Source organism: Moschus berezovskii, chromosome 22 (assembly GCF_049115385.1).
Source record: "Moschus berezovskii isolate FMDL1 chromosome 22, NW_MosBer_1.0, whole genome shotgun sequence".
NCBI lineage: Eukaryota > Metazoa > Chordata > Mammalia > Artiodactyla > Moschidae > Moschus > Moschus berezovskii.
The window spans coordinates 49,628,316-49,645,769 of NC_142481.1; the positions used below are offsets into that span (position 1 = coordinate 49,628,316).

The 17,454-nt window shown below is 51.7% G+C and overlaps 1 protein-coding gene across 3 annotated transcripts in view; it reads right to left on the bottom strand.

The window, feature by feature from the left end:
• ACSF3 (acyl-CoA synthetase family member 3) overlaps nucleotides 1–17,454 on the bottom strand; it is a 41,604-nt gene that overhangs the window by 19,092 nt on the left and 5,058 nt on the right. For 2 of the 3 annotated variants that reach the window (XM_055412935.2, XM_055412936.2), the window contains exons 2-6: nucleotides 15,325–16,021; nucleotides 14,070–14,225; nucleotides 11,366–11,520; nucleotides 10,399–10,544; nucleotides 6,770–6,882 (exon numbers count right to left, since the gene is read on the bottom strand). In XM_055412935.2, the coding sequence (XP_055268910.2) occupies nucleotides 6,770–6,882; nucleotides 10,399–10,544; nucleotides 11,366–11,520; nucleotides 14,070–14,225; nucleotides 15,325–15,993 (1,239 nt within the window). In that variant the 5' untranslated portion in view covers nucleotides 15,994–16,021. Of the gene's footprint in view, nucleotides 1–6,769; nucleotides 6,883–10,398; nucleotides 10,545–11,365; nucleotides 11,521–14,069; nucleotides 14,226–14,935; nucleotides 15,083–15,324; nucleotides 16,022–17,454 lie in introns of those variants that run through there. The other variant, XM_088830571.1, reaches the window with a different exon arrangement.

Sequence of the window (17,454 nt, forward strand, 5' to 3'; positions counted from 1 at the left end):
ATTCCTTTCTTGAGGGGATCTTCCCAACCCAGGGATCGAACTCGGGTTTCCTGCATTGCAGGCAGATTTTTTACTGTCTGAACCACTAGGGAAGGCCATAATCCATCATATTAGCAGCCAAATAAGGAAGAAGAAATTAACGGAGAAAAGACATTTGAAAATATCCATTCATGAGAAACAACTCTCAGCATATCAAAAACAGAATGGGATCTACAAAAAATTTAGCTACTCTCATGCTTACCAGTGAAAGACCAAATACCTTCCCCATAAGATCAGAAATAGGATAAGGACATTCACTCTCACTACTCCTATTTGACATCATATGGGAAATCCTAGTCAGGGCAATAAGAAAGAAATGAGGGATACAGATTGGAAAAGAAGAAATAAATTTGTTCCATTTGCAGAAAACAACTGCGTATGTAGAAAATCTCAAGGAACAATAATTAAAAAAAACAGTCCTAAAGCTAAAAAGTAGGAAGTCAAGAAATACCCGGAGTAACAAGCATGAGTTTGGGTGAACTCCGGGAGTTGGTGATGGACAGGGAGGCCTGGCGTGCTGTGATTCATGGGGTCGCGGAGAGTCAGACACGACTGAGCGACTGAACTGAACTGAACAAGCATTTTTGGCCTTGGAGTACAGAATGAAGCAGGGCAAAGGCTAATAGAGTTTTGCCAAGAGAACGCAGTGGTCATAGCAAATACCCTCTTCCAACAACAACAGAGAAAACTTCACCAGATGGGCAACACCAAAATCAGATTGATTATATTCTTTGCAGCCAAAGATGGAGAAGCTCTACACAGTCAGCAAAAACAAGACTGGGAGCTGACTGTGGCTCAGATCATGAACTCCTTATTGCCAAATTCAGACTTAAATTGAAGAAAGTAGGGAAAATCACTAGACCATTCAGATATGACCTAAATCAAAGCCCTTACGATTATATAGTAGAAGTGAGAAATAGATTCAAGGGATTAGATCTGAGTGCCTGAAGAACTATGGATGGAGGTTCGTGACATTGTACAGAAGGCAGTGATCAAGACCATCCCCAAGAAAAAGAAATGAAAAAAGGCAAAATGGTTGTCTGAGGAGGCCTTATAAATAGCTGTGAAAAGAAGAGAAGCAAAAGGCAAAGGAGAAAAGAAAAGATATACCCGATTGAATGCAGAGTTCCAAAGAATAGCAAGGAGAGATGAGAAAGCCTTCCTAAGTGATCAATGCAAAGAAACAGAGGAAAACAATAGAATGGGAAAGACTAGAGATCTCTTCAAGAAAATTAGAGATACCAAGGAAACATTTCATGCAAAGATGGGCTCAATAAAGGACAGAAATGGTATGGACCTAACAGAAGTGGACGATATTAAGAAGAGGTAGCAAGAATACACAGAAGAACTATACAAAAAAGATCCTCATGACCCAGATAATCACGATAGTGTGATCACTCACTTAGAGCCAGACGTCCTAGAATGTGAAGTCAAGTGGGCCTTAGGAAGCATCACTATGAACAAAGCTAGTGGAGGTGATGGAATTCTAGTTGAGATATTTCAAATCCTGAAAGATGATGCTGTGAAAGTGCTGCACTCAATATGCCAACAAATTTGGAGAACTCAGCAGTGGCCACAGGACTGGAAAAGGTCAGTTTTCATTCCAATCCCAAAGAAAGGCAATGCCAAAGAATGCTCAAACTACCGCACAATTGCACTCATCTCACACACTAGAAAAGTAGTCCTCAAAATTTTCCAAGCCAGGCTTCAACAATACATGAACTTCCAGATGTTCAAGCTGGATTTAGAAAAGGCAGAGGGACCAGAGATTAAATTGCCAACATCTGTTGGATCATCAAGAAAGCAAGAGACTTCCAGAAAAACATCCACTTCTGCTTTATTGACTATGCCAAAGCCTTTGCCTGTGTGGATCACAACAAACAGTGGAAAATTCTTAAAGAGATAAGAATACCAGACCACCTGACCTATATCCTGAGAAAGCTGTATGTAGGTCAAGAGGCAAAAGTTGGAACTGGGTATTGAACAACAGACTGGTTCCTAATCGGGAAAGGAGTACATCAAGGTTGTATATTGTCACGCTGCTTATTTAACTTATATGCAGAGTACATCATGAGAAATACGGGATTGGATGAAGCACAAGCTGGAATCAAGACTGCTGGGAGAAATATCAATAACCTCAGATATGCAGATGATACCACCCTTATGGCAGAAAGAGAAGAACTAAAGAGCCTCTTGATGAAAGTGAAATAGGAGAGTGAAAAAGTTGGCTTAAAGCTCAGCATTCAGAAAACTAAGATCATAGCATCTGGTTCCATCACTTCGTGGCAAACAGATGGGGAAACAATGGAAACAGTGACAGACTTTATTTTTGGGGGCTCCCAAATCACTGGCCACCTCATGCGACGAGCTGACTCACTGGAAAAGGATTGGGGGCAGGAGGAGAAGGGGACGACAGAGAATGAGATGGCTGGATGGCATCACCGACTTGATGGATATGAGTTTGAGTGAACTCCGGGATTTGGTGATGGACAGGGAGGCCTGGCGTGCTGTGATTCATGGGGTCGCAAGGAGTCGGACACGACTGAGCGACTGAACTGAACTGAACTGAAATCACTGCAGATGGTGACTGTAGCCATGAAATTAAAAGATGCTTGCTCCTTGGAAGAAAAGTTATGACCAACCAAGACAGCATATTAAAAAGCAGAGACATTACTTTGCCAACAAAGGTCTGTCTAGTCAAAGCTATGGTTTTTCCAGTAGTCATGTATGGATGTGAGAGTTAGACCATAAAGAAAACTGAGTGCCGAAGAACTGATACTTTTGAACTGTGGCGTTGGAGAAGACTCTTGAGACTCCCTTGGACAGCAAGGAGATCCAACCAGTCCATCCTAAGGGAAATCAGTCCTGAATATTCATTGGAAGGACTGATGCTGAAGTTCAAACTCCAATAGTTTGGCCACCTGATGCGAAGAGCTGACTCACTGGAAAAGACCCTGATGCTGTGAAAGATTGAAGGCGGGAGGAGAACGGGACGACAGAAGATGAGATGGCTGGATGGCATCACCGACTCAATGGACATGAGTTTGAGTAAACTCCGGGAGTTGGTGATGGACAGGGAGGCCTGGCGTGCTGCAGTCCATGGGGTCGCAAAGAGTCAGACACAGCTGAGTAACTGAACTGAAAGTTAAAAAATGAATTTACCAAGATACGAAGTGAATAGCTTGAATCAATCGTATTTTTATATACTAGTGATAAATAATTAGAAACAAAAACCAAAAAAATTCTGCACTTACAATCACTGAAAAAGAGAAAAAGGAGTAAGAGATAGAGAAGGGAGGAAATATTCAGGTATGAATCTAACAGAACATGTACAGCAGCAACATGCTGAAGATCTCACTCACACAACCCTGCCAAAGTAGAACTAAGTAAATGGGGAGGTGTACCACATTTACAGATTGAAAGAATCCTCAGAGTAGAGATGTCAACTCTCCCCAAGCTGATATATAGTTGAATGCAATTTTCACCAAGCTCCCAAAGGATTTTTTGTAGATATAGGCAAACTATTTCTAAAATGGTATGGGCAAGCAAAAGAACTAGAACAGCCAAAAAAACAGAATAAAGTTGCTAGATTAACACTACAATTTTGAGATTTACTATAAAGTCACAGTGGTCAAGAGTGTGGTACTGCAGAAGAACAGATACACATATCAGTGGAAGAAATATATCTGGGGTCTCAGCAGTAAAGAATTCGCCTGCAATGCAGGAGTCGTGGGTTCGGTCCCTGGGTGGGGAAGATCCGTTGGAGAAGGAAATGGAAGCCCACTCCAGTATCCTTGCCTGGGAAATCCCATGGATAGAGGAGCCTGGCAGGCTACCCTTGGGGTGCAAAAGAGTCACACAGGACTAAGCAACTAAACAACAACAACACATATATTCAAATAGGTATACACTTTACAAACAAGAAAGAGTACTCTTCTCAGCAAATAGCATATGAACAACTGGATCTCCATACGGGAAAAAATAAGATCCCTGATGAGCCTGCAGGGGAGGAAGTCACCATGTGGTGTGACTGCACGGAGGGGGGGTGGTGGGGTGTGCAGGTGGTGAACCGAAGACTGGCAGGAGTGGATGCCCGCCTGGGGCCACCATCAGGAGGGTGAGCCCGCGTGCATGGGGAAGGACAGGTGCACTGGGCACAGGCCAGCGGGCTTTCCTGACTCAGGTATTTTTGCAACTTTCCTGTAAGTTTGAAGTGATTTCCAATTACATGTTAACAAAACCCCGAACCACATCACCAGTAGGCCCCCTGACTTCTGAACATTACAGTCCCTCCTGTCTGGACTCTGTGGAGTGCAGGCAGCCATCAGATGGGAGCTGGAGGGTTTTGCTGTGCATCCTGGGTCAGGGACATAAGCAGTACTTTTCAGCAACGTGTTCAGACCAGGTGCGCACCTGGGAGCCCGCGTCCTCCTCTGCCGCCATCAGCGGAGCACAGTACCTGCATCCAGATCCCCCACAAGGCCTGAGCCCGGGTGCCATGCCTCTGGGCCTCACCCTGGACACTTTGTCCTGCTAAGAGAGAGACTCCCCGCAGGTTTTGCCCCTGCGTGGAGACTTGCTTTATTCTCTCTACAGGGTCCCTACAGGGGCAGGGTGGTGAGAAGTACCCCGAGTCCCACCCAGTCTAGGAGTGGGGGTGCTGCCACCCCTCTCGTGAGCACAAGCACGGGGGGCAAAAGACCTGTTGGTGAGCCATCCAGACAGCTCCATTCCCACGGGCCCTTCGACGGAACTGGAAATGCTCCAGAGCACGCCGCCTAGAGCTCCAAGTCCCAAGCTTCCTTGCCTCTGCTGTCCCCAGGGCCCTGAAGCCCCCACCCCTGTGGACCACTCACTTCCTTCTCTGACTGTCAAGGTGCTCAGGGCCCGGGCTGCCACTTCAGAACCTTCTATTCTGAGCATGTTTCAGTGAGGAAGGCCCTACAGGCTGGAGCAGCAGCTGGCGGAGGAGGCGGGCTGCTCGCCTCACAGGCACGAAGTCATTAGGCTTGGCTGTGACTGAGAAGGGACCCGCTCCCCACTCTGCCTTCTCTCCAGCAGGTCCCGAGACATCTCGCAGAAAGGTGCTCAGGCACCTGGAGGAGGGTGCTGCTGGTGCCTATGGACCCAGCTACCCACACTGTTCCTCTGCTAGGGACACCTCCTCCAGTGCGGGGTCCCCGGAAAAACACCAAAAATGGGGGCGGGCTGAGTGTCTGGGAGGGGTTGTGGGGAGAAGAGTGCGGGGGGAAACTGCCCCGATACTGCAGGGAGGGCTGGATGCTGGGGCAGGTGACTCAGGTGTGGGCAGGAGTCCATGAGGAGGCAGAGGGGACCTCAGGGAATAGGCCAAGAGCCAGAAAAGGATCCTGGGATGTGAGTGTGGCTGTCGGCCCTGGACCAGCTGGGCTGACGCTAGAGCCCAAGCAGAGCGTTGTCAGGGAGTGATGATCAGGGCTGGTGACCTCTAGGCTGCCCTGAAAGCTGCCCACACACTGTGGACATGAGCAAGGCTGGTCTAGAGGCCCATTACGCCTGGGAGGAGAGGCCGAGAGGGCACGAGCCCAGCAAAAGCAACCCAGGTGAGAGGTTCTTGAGTTAAAGGAACACATACTTCTCGATTGTGGAGTCCTATACCAAGGTCATCTCCAGAACAACCAAGTCCCATAGCAACCATTGCCATGAGCCCCCAGGATCTAAACCAGCAGCTCCCTGACCTCAGATTAGCTAAAAATACCCACCTTATAGCACCCTAACCAATCACCTAATGCCACTCTTCAAGCAGGAGCTTTGTCTTGAGGCTGTAAAAACTGGCTTTGAGCCCACGAAAGGTGTCAGCTCACTGTCTCCCATCCTAATAATCTCCATTCTCCTCTCATTCTGCCTCTTGTCTGAAAATTATTTTCCAACCCATGCCCAGACCACGGCATTGATGTCATTTTTCATAAAATTACAGTAAAAACCACCCAAGTTCCCCCCATGTGCTCGATCTCAGACATTCAACAACCATGCTGGATGCTGCCATCTCCCATGATGAGATCGAGGTCCACAAGGGCAGGGATGCCTGGGCCCCTCCAGGCACAGGTGAGGGGTGGGGTGGGGGGCACAGGGAGTGACACTAGAGTACGGGCAGGAAGGAAAAACACGCTGAAATGAGGAACCACTGCTACTTTCAGCGTTAACAGAAGTCCACAGTATAAAGAGCAGCTGTAGATAAAACCATCTCTTAAAAATTCCACTTCCCACCAATCCTGACCTCTTCCGTGACTCTGACCACTTTTGACCAGCAGGCCTGTGGCTATGACAGTCCTCACTGAAACGAGACCACAGTCCTTGCTTCCCTTCACCTCCGGATCTTAGAACAACACAGACAGCAGATAGTGGCTTCCCAAGCAGGAATCTCCGTTTCCAGGGAATCTGTCTAAAGGGGTGACTGTTAGGCTGGGGGGCCAGTCTCACTGTCAGTTTGGGCTGTCCTAGCCGAGGCCCTCCTGACCCCATCAACACAGCTCAGAGGAAGGAGACGGGGAGAAGGCTGGCCTCACTCTGCTCTGCACTGTCCGCATGGTGGGCAGTGCCCTAAACACCAGCAGTGCCTGGAGTCAAGGCCCACCAGCACTGCTGTGGTCCAGGGGCTGCCCCATGCGGTGGGGACTTCACCTCTGCCACCGGCCTGCTGGGTGGACATGGCCGCGCAATGTCCACATGCCGCCAGTGCGAAGAGACTCACCTTGGTGTCCTCCTCATTTCCCTCTGCGTGGATAATGTAGGGGGAGCCGTCCTTCTGTGGGTTTTCTGATACAATGCGCACCTCGACACCGGGCAGCGGGGTCCCCACAGAGCCTGCAAGAGGCGGGGAGGCATGAGGAACAGAGGCGGTCAGTAGGATTCTGGAGAGTGCCCACACACGGAGGTGCTGGGAGCTGCCTGATGTCACATGGGCACACTGGGGTGGAGTGGGGGGAGACCTGTGGACCATCTTGTGCACAGACAGGGGGATCCCACCTGGGGTCAGGTGCGCACCGAGGGGCAAAGCACCAGCAGCCAAGAGCAGAGCCTTAGGCGGGACCACAGAGCAGCAGCTGGGGCTCCAAATGCCCCAGAAGGTCTTCAGGTCACCTTGGTGGTCGCCCAACACCCAGAGTCGGATGCAGGGCATGTCTGCCTCACTGGAGCACCTGTCTGGGTAGTCAGGGCCTAGGTGACTGTAATTTGTCACTGGTGAGGGGCAAGAGTGGAATGGGTCCGGGGTGGGGGCAGTGGGCGTCCTCACAGCAGGGGTGATGCAGCTAGCATCCTGGCTCACTTATTGGATGACTGTAGTTCGCTCAGTGCGTCCCTCTGCAGAGTTACAATCAACTTTTGAACCTGCAAAAGTAAGGGCAGGTGGTGGCTGCGACAACACTGTAATGAACAGCTGAGTTGGGACAGAGCCTCCAGGGCCAGAGGCCTGGTGTCTGAGCCTTCACTTCAAGGTTTCAGGTCCTTTATTTTAATATTTGTCACAGGATAAAAACCCACTTCATGGCAAATAGATGGGAAAACAGTGGAAACAGTGGCTGACTTTATTTTTCTGGGCTCCAAAATCACTGCAGATGGTGACTGCAGCCATGAAATTAAAAGACACTTACTCCTTGGAAGGAAAGTTATGACCAACCTAGACAGTATATTGAAGAAAAAAGACATTACTTTGACAACAAAGGTCCGTCTAGTCAAGGCTATGGTTTTTCCAGTGGTCATGTATGGATGTGAGAGCTGGACTATAAAGTAAGCTGAGCACAGAAGATTTGATGCTTTTGAACTGTGGTGTTGGAGAAGACTATTAAGAGTCCCTTGGACTGCAAGGAGATCCAACCAGTCCATCCTAAAGGAGATTAGTCCTGGGTGTTCATTGGAAGGACTGATGTTGAAGCTGAAACTCCAATACTCTGGCCAACTGATGCGAAGAGCTTGACTCATTTGAAAAGACCCTGATGCTGAGGGATGGATTGGTGGCAGAAGGAGAAGGGGACATCAGAGGATGAGATGGTTGGATGGCATCACCGACTCAATGGACATGAGTTTGAGCAGGCTCCAGGAGTTGGTGATGGACAGGGAGTGGCGTGCTGTGGTTCATGGGGTCGCAGATAGTCAGATACGATTGAGCAACTGAACTGAACTGAAAAACCCCCATGAAACCCAGGTGGCAAACTCCACGAGCTGCCCAGTATTCTGGGATCCACACTCTTGGGAGAGTCTGTGACTGGGTCTCAGTTTGCTAGATGGTGACATCTTGTTCATTTCAGCCTGTCTTTTAAGGTTCTAGGGGCCTCTTCCTCTTTTGCTCCCAAAGGTTTTTAAAACTGAAGCAAAATCTATATATGATGCAGTTATTTAGTATAATGGATAGAACTCAGTGTGCAAGCAGCACCCCTTCCAGAACTTTGTCAGCCCAGAAAGAAACCTGTCCCACATGATGTTGACATGGCCCCTCCCACATGGCGTGAACATGACCATGAACAGCTAGTGACGCAGCCCCTTCCATACTGTGTGATAAAGCTCTCCCATGCTGCATGGATGTGGCCCCACCCACAACATGGAAAGTGACCTCTCCTGCACTGCGTGACACAGCCCCACCCACAGCGTGGGGTGTGACCCCTCCCACACGGTGTGACCACCCCTCCCACAGAGCCAGGATACGGTCCCTCCCACAATGTGGAGGTGCAGCCCCTCTCTTCGCCAGGTGACATAGCCCCTCCCACACTGCATGGACTTTTCATGTCCACCAAGGATCATGCCAGCTGTGGTCAGGGTCACTCCATCCTTCCGCTTTCCTTTAGAATGGGTGCCAGCTGTGTCCTAGTGACTTTGTCTTATGACCCCTCCTGGCTTCTGGGGCGGGAGGCCACGCTGCACTGGGTCCTGGGGTGCCTGTTCGGCCGGGCCCAGTAACTGCTGGCAGCCTCCCGTTAGTGTGTGTCCAGGTCACCCCCCGGGCCTCACCCTAGGAGGGCACTGGCACAGGTCCCTCTGTCCCCGGCCTCTGCCTCCACCCCAAGCACGCTCCACACCTTTCCGCAGACGCCCGAGTGGCCCTGTGCTGCTGAAACCTATCCTGGCCCTGGTCCTGGCTCCCAGCCTGAGCTTGCTCTTGGTCTTGACCAGGAGATTCCCTGCCCACCTCTTGACCCCTCTCTTACTCCCTCTCTTATCCCAGACCCGGCTGTCTTTGGTGGCAACAGAGCATGAACACCTGCTCAAGCCTCAGGGTCCTCATCTGTCGGGGGGGTAAGATCAGCTCTGCTTTGGGACTGTTCTGTGCGCAGTTCACACCCACCTTGTGACCTAGCAGTTGCATTCTGAGGCATCTGCCCACGAGATGTAAGGACATGTTCACACAGCAGCCTGCACACAAACCTTCACAACAGCCTGACTGGTAACTGTCCAAGACTGGACACAACCCAGTGTCAGTCAGTGGTGGACAGGTTAGCAAAAGGCAGCCCATGCACACCACAGATGATGCTTGGCATAGTATGTGTCTCAGACTCGTCCTGCCACATGAGAGAAGACAGACTCCAAAGGCAGGTCCAGAGGCTGAGTCTGTGTGATGGTCCAGGAGATGCACAGCTACAGGGAGTGCAACCAGGGACCTGCTCGCTGGCCAGGGAGGAGGTGCTGACCACAAAATGGGGCGGCTTTAGAGGTGACTCAGAGTCGTCTACCTGACAGTGATGGTGGACATGCTGAGAACTCACAGACCACCCCCCAAGAAGGGTGCCTTTTACTGTCCATGCAAGACAAGTGAATGGACAGAAGTACAGGCAAAGAATCACCTTAGATTTATTTCTGAGACTCCTCCTATGTTTTGAACAAACTGGAGAAGACAGACCACGAAGGCTGGAAAAGAGCCCAGAACAGAACAAGCTCATGTCCCAGGCCTCAAACTCTGCCCTCAGGTTCTCTCTCAGCGATCCGAGACCTGATGGCTGTTTATGTGGAATGCCCTAGAGAAGGAGGGACAGGAAGACCAAAGGGCAGGAGGCCTCCCAGAGCAGCAGGCCATCCAGAGGCACGCAGGTCACCAAGCACAGGTGGGGGCCCTTCCTCCCTTGCCCCCCACACCCGCCATCTCTTCTGTTGCCATTGCCCTTGTGTGGCTCAGGGCACCTGGATTGGAGGCTCTGGGCCACAGGTGACCTGGTCTGAAGGAAGCAGCACCCAGCCTGGGGGTGCTCTACCAAGCACATGGCTTCCAGGTCACCTGGAATCCAGGGTCACCTGGGAAGGCTCCCCTAACCCAGCAGGACAGCACTGCCTGTAGATGGTCCACCCGAGGACCCAGAGCAGAGGGTGGACACAGCTGGTGGGAGCTGTTCATACCTGGCAGGCGAGCTGTGGTCAGGGGGTTGGACAGGGCCATGCCAATCTCCGTCATCCCATACCTCTCCAGCAGGGTGTGGCCGGTGATGCCCTTCCACTTCTCCAGCACCGGCAGGGGCAGCGCAGCAGAGCCTGAGACCATCAACCTGCCCAGCACAACCACAGGCACCTCAGTCTCTCAGGAGCACACGGCTGCTTCAGCACAGTGCACGCCATCCTTGTCCTGGGTGCCTCAGAGAAGTGCCTTGTGGGAGGGTGGCACCCTCACAGAGGGCTCCAGTTCCACCAAGCATCTTACAGAAGAGGAGCAGAAAGCGGTTAAACAGGAGCAGAAGGGCCAGATCAGATATTCATCTCGGGCAGTCGGGAACTCTCTCCAGGAAACCCTTCCTGAGTTGCTCGTAAGGACCAGGAATCGGATGCACAGAGGGTGCGAAGTTCATGGCTGTTTGGGCTCTCGATGCACATGTCACCAGACCTGTGAAGACCTGCCAAACCAGTCGCTTCTGTACCTGCACTCTCAGGTGAAGCGAGCAACTACAAACGGAGAGGAGCTGTGGTCTGCAGACTCAGGGAACATGGAGACCAAACGCGCCACTGACGGGGCCAAAGAGCTAGCATGTTCGTTAGGAAAGGTGTCTGCGTGGGGTTGGGGGGCTGCTGAGAGCCTGCAGATGTGGGCTCAGACAGGACATTCTCACCCTCATCCTTCAGACTCCAGTGGAAGACAGTGGGCAGACAGAAACAGATGGACAGAGGGACCCAGAGATAGAACAGAGACATGGATGCAGAACCTAGGCAGCTCCGCTGGGAAAATAGGTGTGTTTGAGAAAGACGTAGAGACACATTTTAAAGTACAAAGAACACAGTGCTTCCTAAAACTTAGTAGAACAGACTCACTAAAAGTGAGTTACATTTGCTGATCTTTAGGACTTTCCAGATGGGAAGGTGGACTATATTCACTAACCTGATTTTTTCTTCACAAACTGCACGCACAAAATCCTGGACATGAGGCTGGGTAAAATGCTTGTCATAATAATCCATCAACTTGCTGTAGATGGTAGGCACTGCCATAAATACATTAATCCGGGGAGCTTCAGAACTTAAGAACTTCTCCCAAACCTAAAAAGAGAGGAGGACGCAGACAGCAAAAAGACTAGAAGACACACCTGCACAGACAGGTGTGTGGGCCTTCAGTTCCAGGAATAGTGCTCTCAGCAGAGGACCCCCTTTTCTCAAGTGTCAGAGGGTCTCACTTTCACAGGGTGACAGAAACTCCTGGCCCTCGTGGAGTCACTGTGCAGGGGACCCTAGTGTCTGGTCTGAGGAGGAAGAGGATCAGGGCGGGGAGGAGGGGATGGGCCCTGGCTCAGGGACTGGCTTCAGATCCACTATCAGGGGAGAGGTGGCACCTCAGACTTTTCCAGCCATGCAGACGAGCGTGGATGCAGCCGGGCAAGGGGCCATGCAGGCTGGAGCACAGCACAGACCACGCATGATGGGGGCAGAGAGTGGTGCTGTTGTATCCGAAGAAGTCATGTCAGTTTTGTATTTTACTCTCTTTAACAGATGTTTCTTGTTTTAACATAGAGATGCTTCGAGTTTTTCAGCTCACGCTGACAAAGTGCTTGCGTGTGCTCACCCTCATCTCCATGGAGCCACTGTACCAGCACATGGTCAGGGTGGGACAGGGGTTCAGCACACCCCACACAGATAGCCTCCCCCACAGACAGCCCCAGCCCTGGTTCCTACTCAGACACTAGTAACTAGCTCCTCACCTGAGCTACTCCACAGGAAAGGTGTGCCTCTGTAGGGAGAAAACTGTATCGTTCTTTTACAGAGAACCCCGCCCCATTATAAAGCCTGTATGAAAAGAAGAAAAGTCAATAGGAGCAGACCCTCAGAATACACATGTTGAAATTATGGCAAGGAGTATAAATTATTAGATAGGTTAAGAAGTTTGGAGATGATGAATGAATTGGGGGATGATCAAGGATTTCATCAGAGAAGTAGAAATACAAGAGAACCATTATAAGCTGGAAAGTACGTTATGCGAAACTAGGAATTCACTGCAAACACTTAACAGACTAGATGCAGCAGAGAAAAGACAGAAGTCAGGCACAAGTCAATGGAAATGATCTAAACAGAAATACATACAGGAGAGAATGGAAAAAGAAGAGTGTCACTATGTGCAGGACGAGATGACACAACATGACACATCAGGAGAGACAGAGTGCTCGGTCAGTAGAGACGCAGCCACGTCCATGGATGGGAAGACCCAGTGTTGCTAAGACAGCAGTTCTCCCCCAACCCCAGCACGCTCTGTTTTGCAGACATCAAGAGGCTGACCCTACAATTTACAGGAAAAGGTAGAGGACTCGGAGGAGTCAAAACAAATGTGAAAAGGAGGGAAGAAAGTGGAGAATGCCCCCAAACTGACTTCAGAGCGCTACATTCAACAGCATGTGACGCTGGTGTAAGATCAGACACACAGACCATTGGAGCAGATGAGACTCCAGAAACAATCAATATGATGATGGCCAACTGATCTGTGACAGGGGCACCAGATCACTCCAGTAGGACAATCTTTCCAACCAACAGTGCAGAGACGACTGAATACCCACATCCAAAAAGAGAAATTCTAGACCCATTTCTCACCATACCTAAGAATTAATCCAAAGTGGGTCAGAGACCTAAACGTATCAACTAAAACCATAAAACTTCAAGGAAAAAACACAGGAGAAAATCTTCATGACTTTTGGTTAGGTGAAGATTTCTTAGGTATGGCAGCAAAAACATGATCTAAGAAATAAAAAAAACTGATAAAATGGATTTCATCAAAAAATTAAAAGCATGTGTGCTTCAAAAGATGTCATTAAGAAAATAAGAAGACAAGCCAAAATGGGAGAAAATACCTGCAAACCATCTATGTGATGAGGAACTAGCATCCAGAATAAACAAACTTAAGAAGTCAAACAACCTGACTTTAAAATGGGCAAAACATCTGAATAGACAGTTCATCAAAGAAGATACACAGATGCAAATAAGACCATGAAAAAATGCTCATTATCCTCGGTCATCAGGAATATGCAAACTTAAACCACAGTGAGATGGTGAATGCTGGTGAGAATGTGGGGGAGCTGGAGTCCTCATGCGTTGTTGGTGAGAATGTGAACACTACCGCTGCTCTGAGAAACGGTTTGGTATCACACCTCTGGAAGTAGAAGGGACAGCGAGACACACTAGACAACACCACGGGGAAGCACTCCGCCAGACCAGACGCTGGGTGGGCCTGATGCAATCACATGGTCCTCACGGGAGGGAGGCAGCGGGAGGTCTGACCACAGAAGGGATGGCGGCCACAGGGACACAGTAGCAGAGGCTGGAGTGATGCAGGTGCCCACACGATCTGGGAGAGGCAGGAGCAGATCCTGCTGGGGCCTCTAGACAGAATCAGGCCCGAGACACCTGGACCCCAGCTCCATGAGACCCTTCTGGACTTGGACTTCCCGAAGTGACAGAATAACTTGTGCTGCCTGAAGCCCTGACTCAGGATCCCTGGCTCCAGCAGCAATAGGAAACTCCCCGTTGGGTGCCTGCGCCCCCACTGCCGGAGGTGCCGGGCCCATAGGGGCCCAGCCGGCAACACTGACAGCTCATCTCCAACTTACCAACTGAGCACTGAACTCGGGCAGCATCACACAGGTGGCCCCTACCCAGAGTGGGCACAGCAGCTTGTTGACCACACCGTGGACATGGTGCAGCGGGAGGACGTGGAGAATCACGTCGTCCTTTGTCCAGGCCCACTTGTGGACCAGCCCTGTCACCTGCAGGATGACAACACAGCCTCAGGACAGGAGGGCTGGCCTCCCTAGCCAAGGTAGGGAGAGGGGGGAGGGTGGAAGGGGGAGGGGGAGGGGGGGAGACCCGCTGGCCCACCCTTGGCGCATCCCGGGGAGCTGATAACGAAATGACCTGGGGTCTGACCTGGGGATGTCTGTCTAGCCACCAACCCTTCTATTGGCGAGCAGGGCTGCATGCAGTCAGGGGCTTCAGCCAGTTTAAAAGGACCTTAGATTTGGGGTCCCAAGGCCTCTGCGGACTCTGGGCAGCTCTCCCCAGGTGCTTCCTGTAGATTCAAGCCCAGGCTTGAATCCAGCTGCCAGTCTGACCCTGGTGATTCCCGCACCTCTTTCTCCCCAGCTCCACCAAAAACTCCCGAGTCACTGCTGAGCCCATCCTTGTGCATGAAGCAGTGACTGCCACCCCCCAGAAATACTGGCCCAGAGATGGCCTCTCCTGGGAGACAGAGACAGTCTGTAATCTCACTTGGCCTGCAGCCAGCCCGACTTGGTTAACACTGACTTACGGACTGAATTAGCCAGATCTCTGGCCTCCCTCTGGTGGGTCTGAACTTCTATTTCCCACTCCTGCTGTACCTGCACATACTTTTTGGAAGCAAGAGAGTATAAACTACAGATGAATAAAGCAGCTGCGGAGCTTTACAAAGACAGTAACTGAGTATGCAGAGCAATACCTGAGCCATGGCACGCACCTCCTGCTCTCTTGCTTCCCAAAGAAGCCGCGCTTCGAGGTGCTGAGGGACTGTCCTGGTACTCACTTGCAGCTGGTTTCTTTGAAAACCTTCCCCCATGTACAGTGGCCCATCCTGTGCTGGAGGAGCCTAGGGGGCCCATAACCCTGGCACCTTGGCAGTGCCCTTACATGGCCAGTGGGGCTGGTGGTCCCACGGCCCTGGCCCTACATCTCTGGGTGCTTCCAGCAGGGTGGGGGTGATGGTGAGAGTTGTCACGGGCCTGTGAAGAGAAGGCTACCAGGAAGGCACTTGTCTGGCCATGGCTGTTGCAGCGACTGACCGCAGGGACCCAGCTCACCCATCTCAAAGGTGGCGGCCCAGTCACTCACCACGGCCCTGATGTTGTCGTGGGTGCTCAGGACGCCCTTGGGCCTCCCCGTGGTCCCACTGGTGTAGATGATCATGGCACCCCGGTCTCTCCAGTCCTGCTCTGGCAACCGGCCCTCTTCAGGGTCCTCGGCTACCCCATGGTAGACTGTGGGCGGGAGAGGCAGGAGTGGGACTCCAAGCTTCTGGGCCACCGGGCTTAGGAGCTCCACGTGCTCTGGGCCGGCAAGGACCATGGAGCTGCGCGAGTCCTGGATGAAGTACTCTAGCTGGGCCCGGGGGTGCTTCCTGTAGAGGGGGACGGCCACGCCGCCGCTCATCCACGTGGCCCACTGCGCCACCACGAAGGAGACGTCGTTAGAGCACAGGAAGGAGACCCGCTCCTCCTGGAGGTCCCTGTTGGCATGTGCATGGAGCTGGCAGATCTCCCAGGACAGGCGGAGGCTGCGCGAGTAGAGGTCCTTGTACGTGTGGTGGCCGTGCTGGTCGACGAGGGCGAGCCTGTCCCCGAAGGCCAGGGCGTGGATGAAGACCGGGGCGCTGCAGTCCGAGTGTGTGGCCGGGGCTGTGTGCAGGAAGCCACTCATTCCATGTGTCCAGGGGGCCGGCCAGCGGGAAGCCACGGCCCAGGCCAGGCGCCGGAGGGCCATCCCCACGTGTGGTGATGGCATCGCGGCAGCAGACACCAGCTGGCAGTACCTGGGTGGGCAAAGAAGGCACTGAGGTCACAGCCTGTCCTGGCCTGACTCCCACGGTGTCCAGGAGAGGCATCCTCACCTCTAGTCGGGGGTCATTCCAAGACAGGAAACACTAATATTCTCTCGAAGCATGCTTTTGGAACTTAAATGGCTTTTTATTTAATCTCATTATGTTAAGGATTTTAAAAACATACAAGATTCTAAAACAATGAACTAAACTAGGTAAGTCAAGGAGAAACAGAACTCAACTACTTATGTCCTTCCACGACATGAACATGGAGACTGGGGATGCACAGGAGGGCTGACTTTGAGGTTACTTGGATTTCCAGCTGTGTGGGGTCGGTGCCTTAACCCCCACCCCAGCCCCCAAACTGTGCTCCATCACCCTCAGCAGAGGCCTGGAGGCTCCAGTGAGCCGGATACAGACTGAGGGCTCACTTCTGCTCTGGACACTCGCCCCGCTGTGGTCACCTAGTAACTTGTCTAAAGCACAGCAGACTCTCAGAGGCAGCACGCTCACAGTCTATGCATCTGTTCTTTAAGCTAGAAGAGAACTCCCTCCTTCTCCCCACAACCTGATGACAAAACAACGACCAACACAGCCAGAAGGAGGGCTGTGACCCGCCACACGCACCTGGAACTCTTCAGACTGCTTGAGAGGACAAAGCCTGGGGAAGGGCCAGCCCAACTCTGTGCCCTGCTCTAGGACCCCTCCCACCTGGGTGGCCAGGGACCTGGGCACACCCTCTCCACGCCTCCCTGCAACTGGAGCAGTCAGGAACCCGCCTGCCACCCAGTACCACTGAAGATGGTTCCCTCCCAGCCACCAGGGTGGCCTGTGAGGTCCACAGACCACTGCCTGCCCTGCCTCAAGGCCTGCCTCTGCTCCACCTCGGTGCTCTTGGCCAGAGCAGCGTCCCTGACCAGGAGATGATGGGTAGATCAGCTTTCCGAGTTGTTCCTAAAGGATTTTTTAAAATATTTATTTAATTGGCTGCAGTGGGTGTTAGTTGCAGCATGTAGGATCTAGTTCCCTGATCAGGGATTGAACCCAGGCCTCCTGTACTGGGAGCAGAGTCTTAACCACTGGACCACAAGGAAAGTCCTCCTAGAGGATTTTTAACAAGTGTTATTTGACAGCGATACTACACTTAATATATCATGATGTGTTTTCATCTTCAAGCTGCCTTGTTAACAGGGCAACCTTTGGTAACCCTGTCTCACCCATGAGAAAATTCCAAGTCGGCCTACTCCTAAATCAGAGCCGAGTCCAGCCAGAGCCTTTCACCCCCAGCCATCGTTCCCCATCAGCCACCATGTCAGACCCCACGTCCGCCTCGCCCACGAGAGCGCAAGGAAATGGCCTGATCCTGGCTGCACTGTGGGGGGAAGCATCTCTCTGTGTTCGAGGGACAGAGGACAGGCATAGGGACC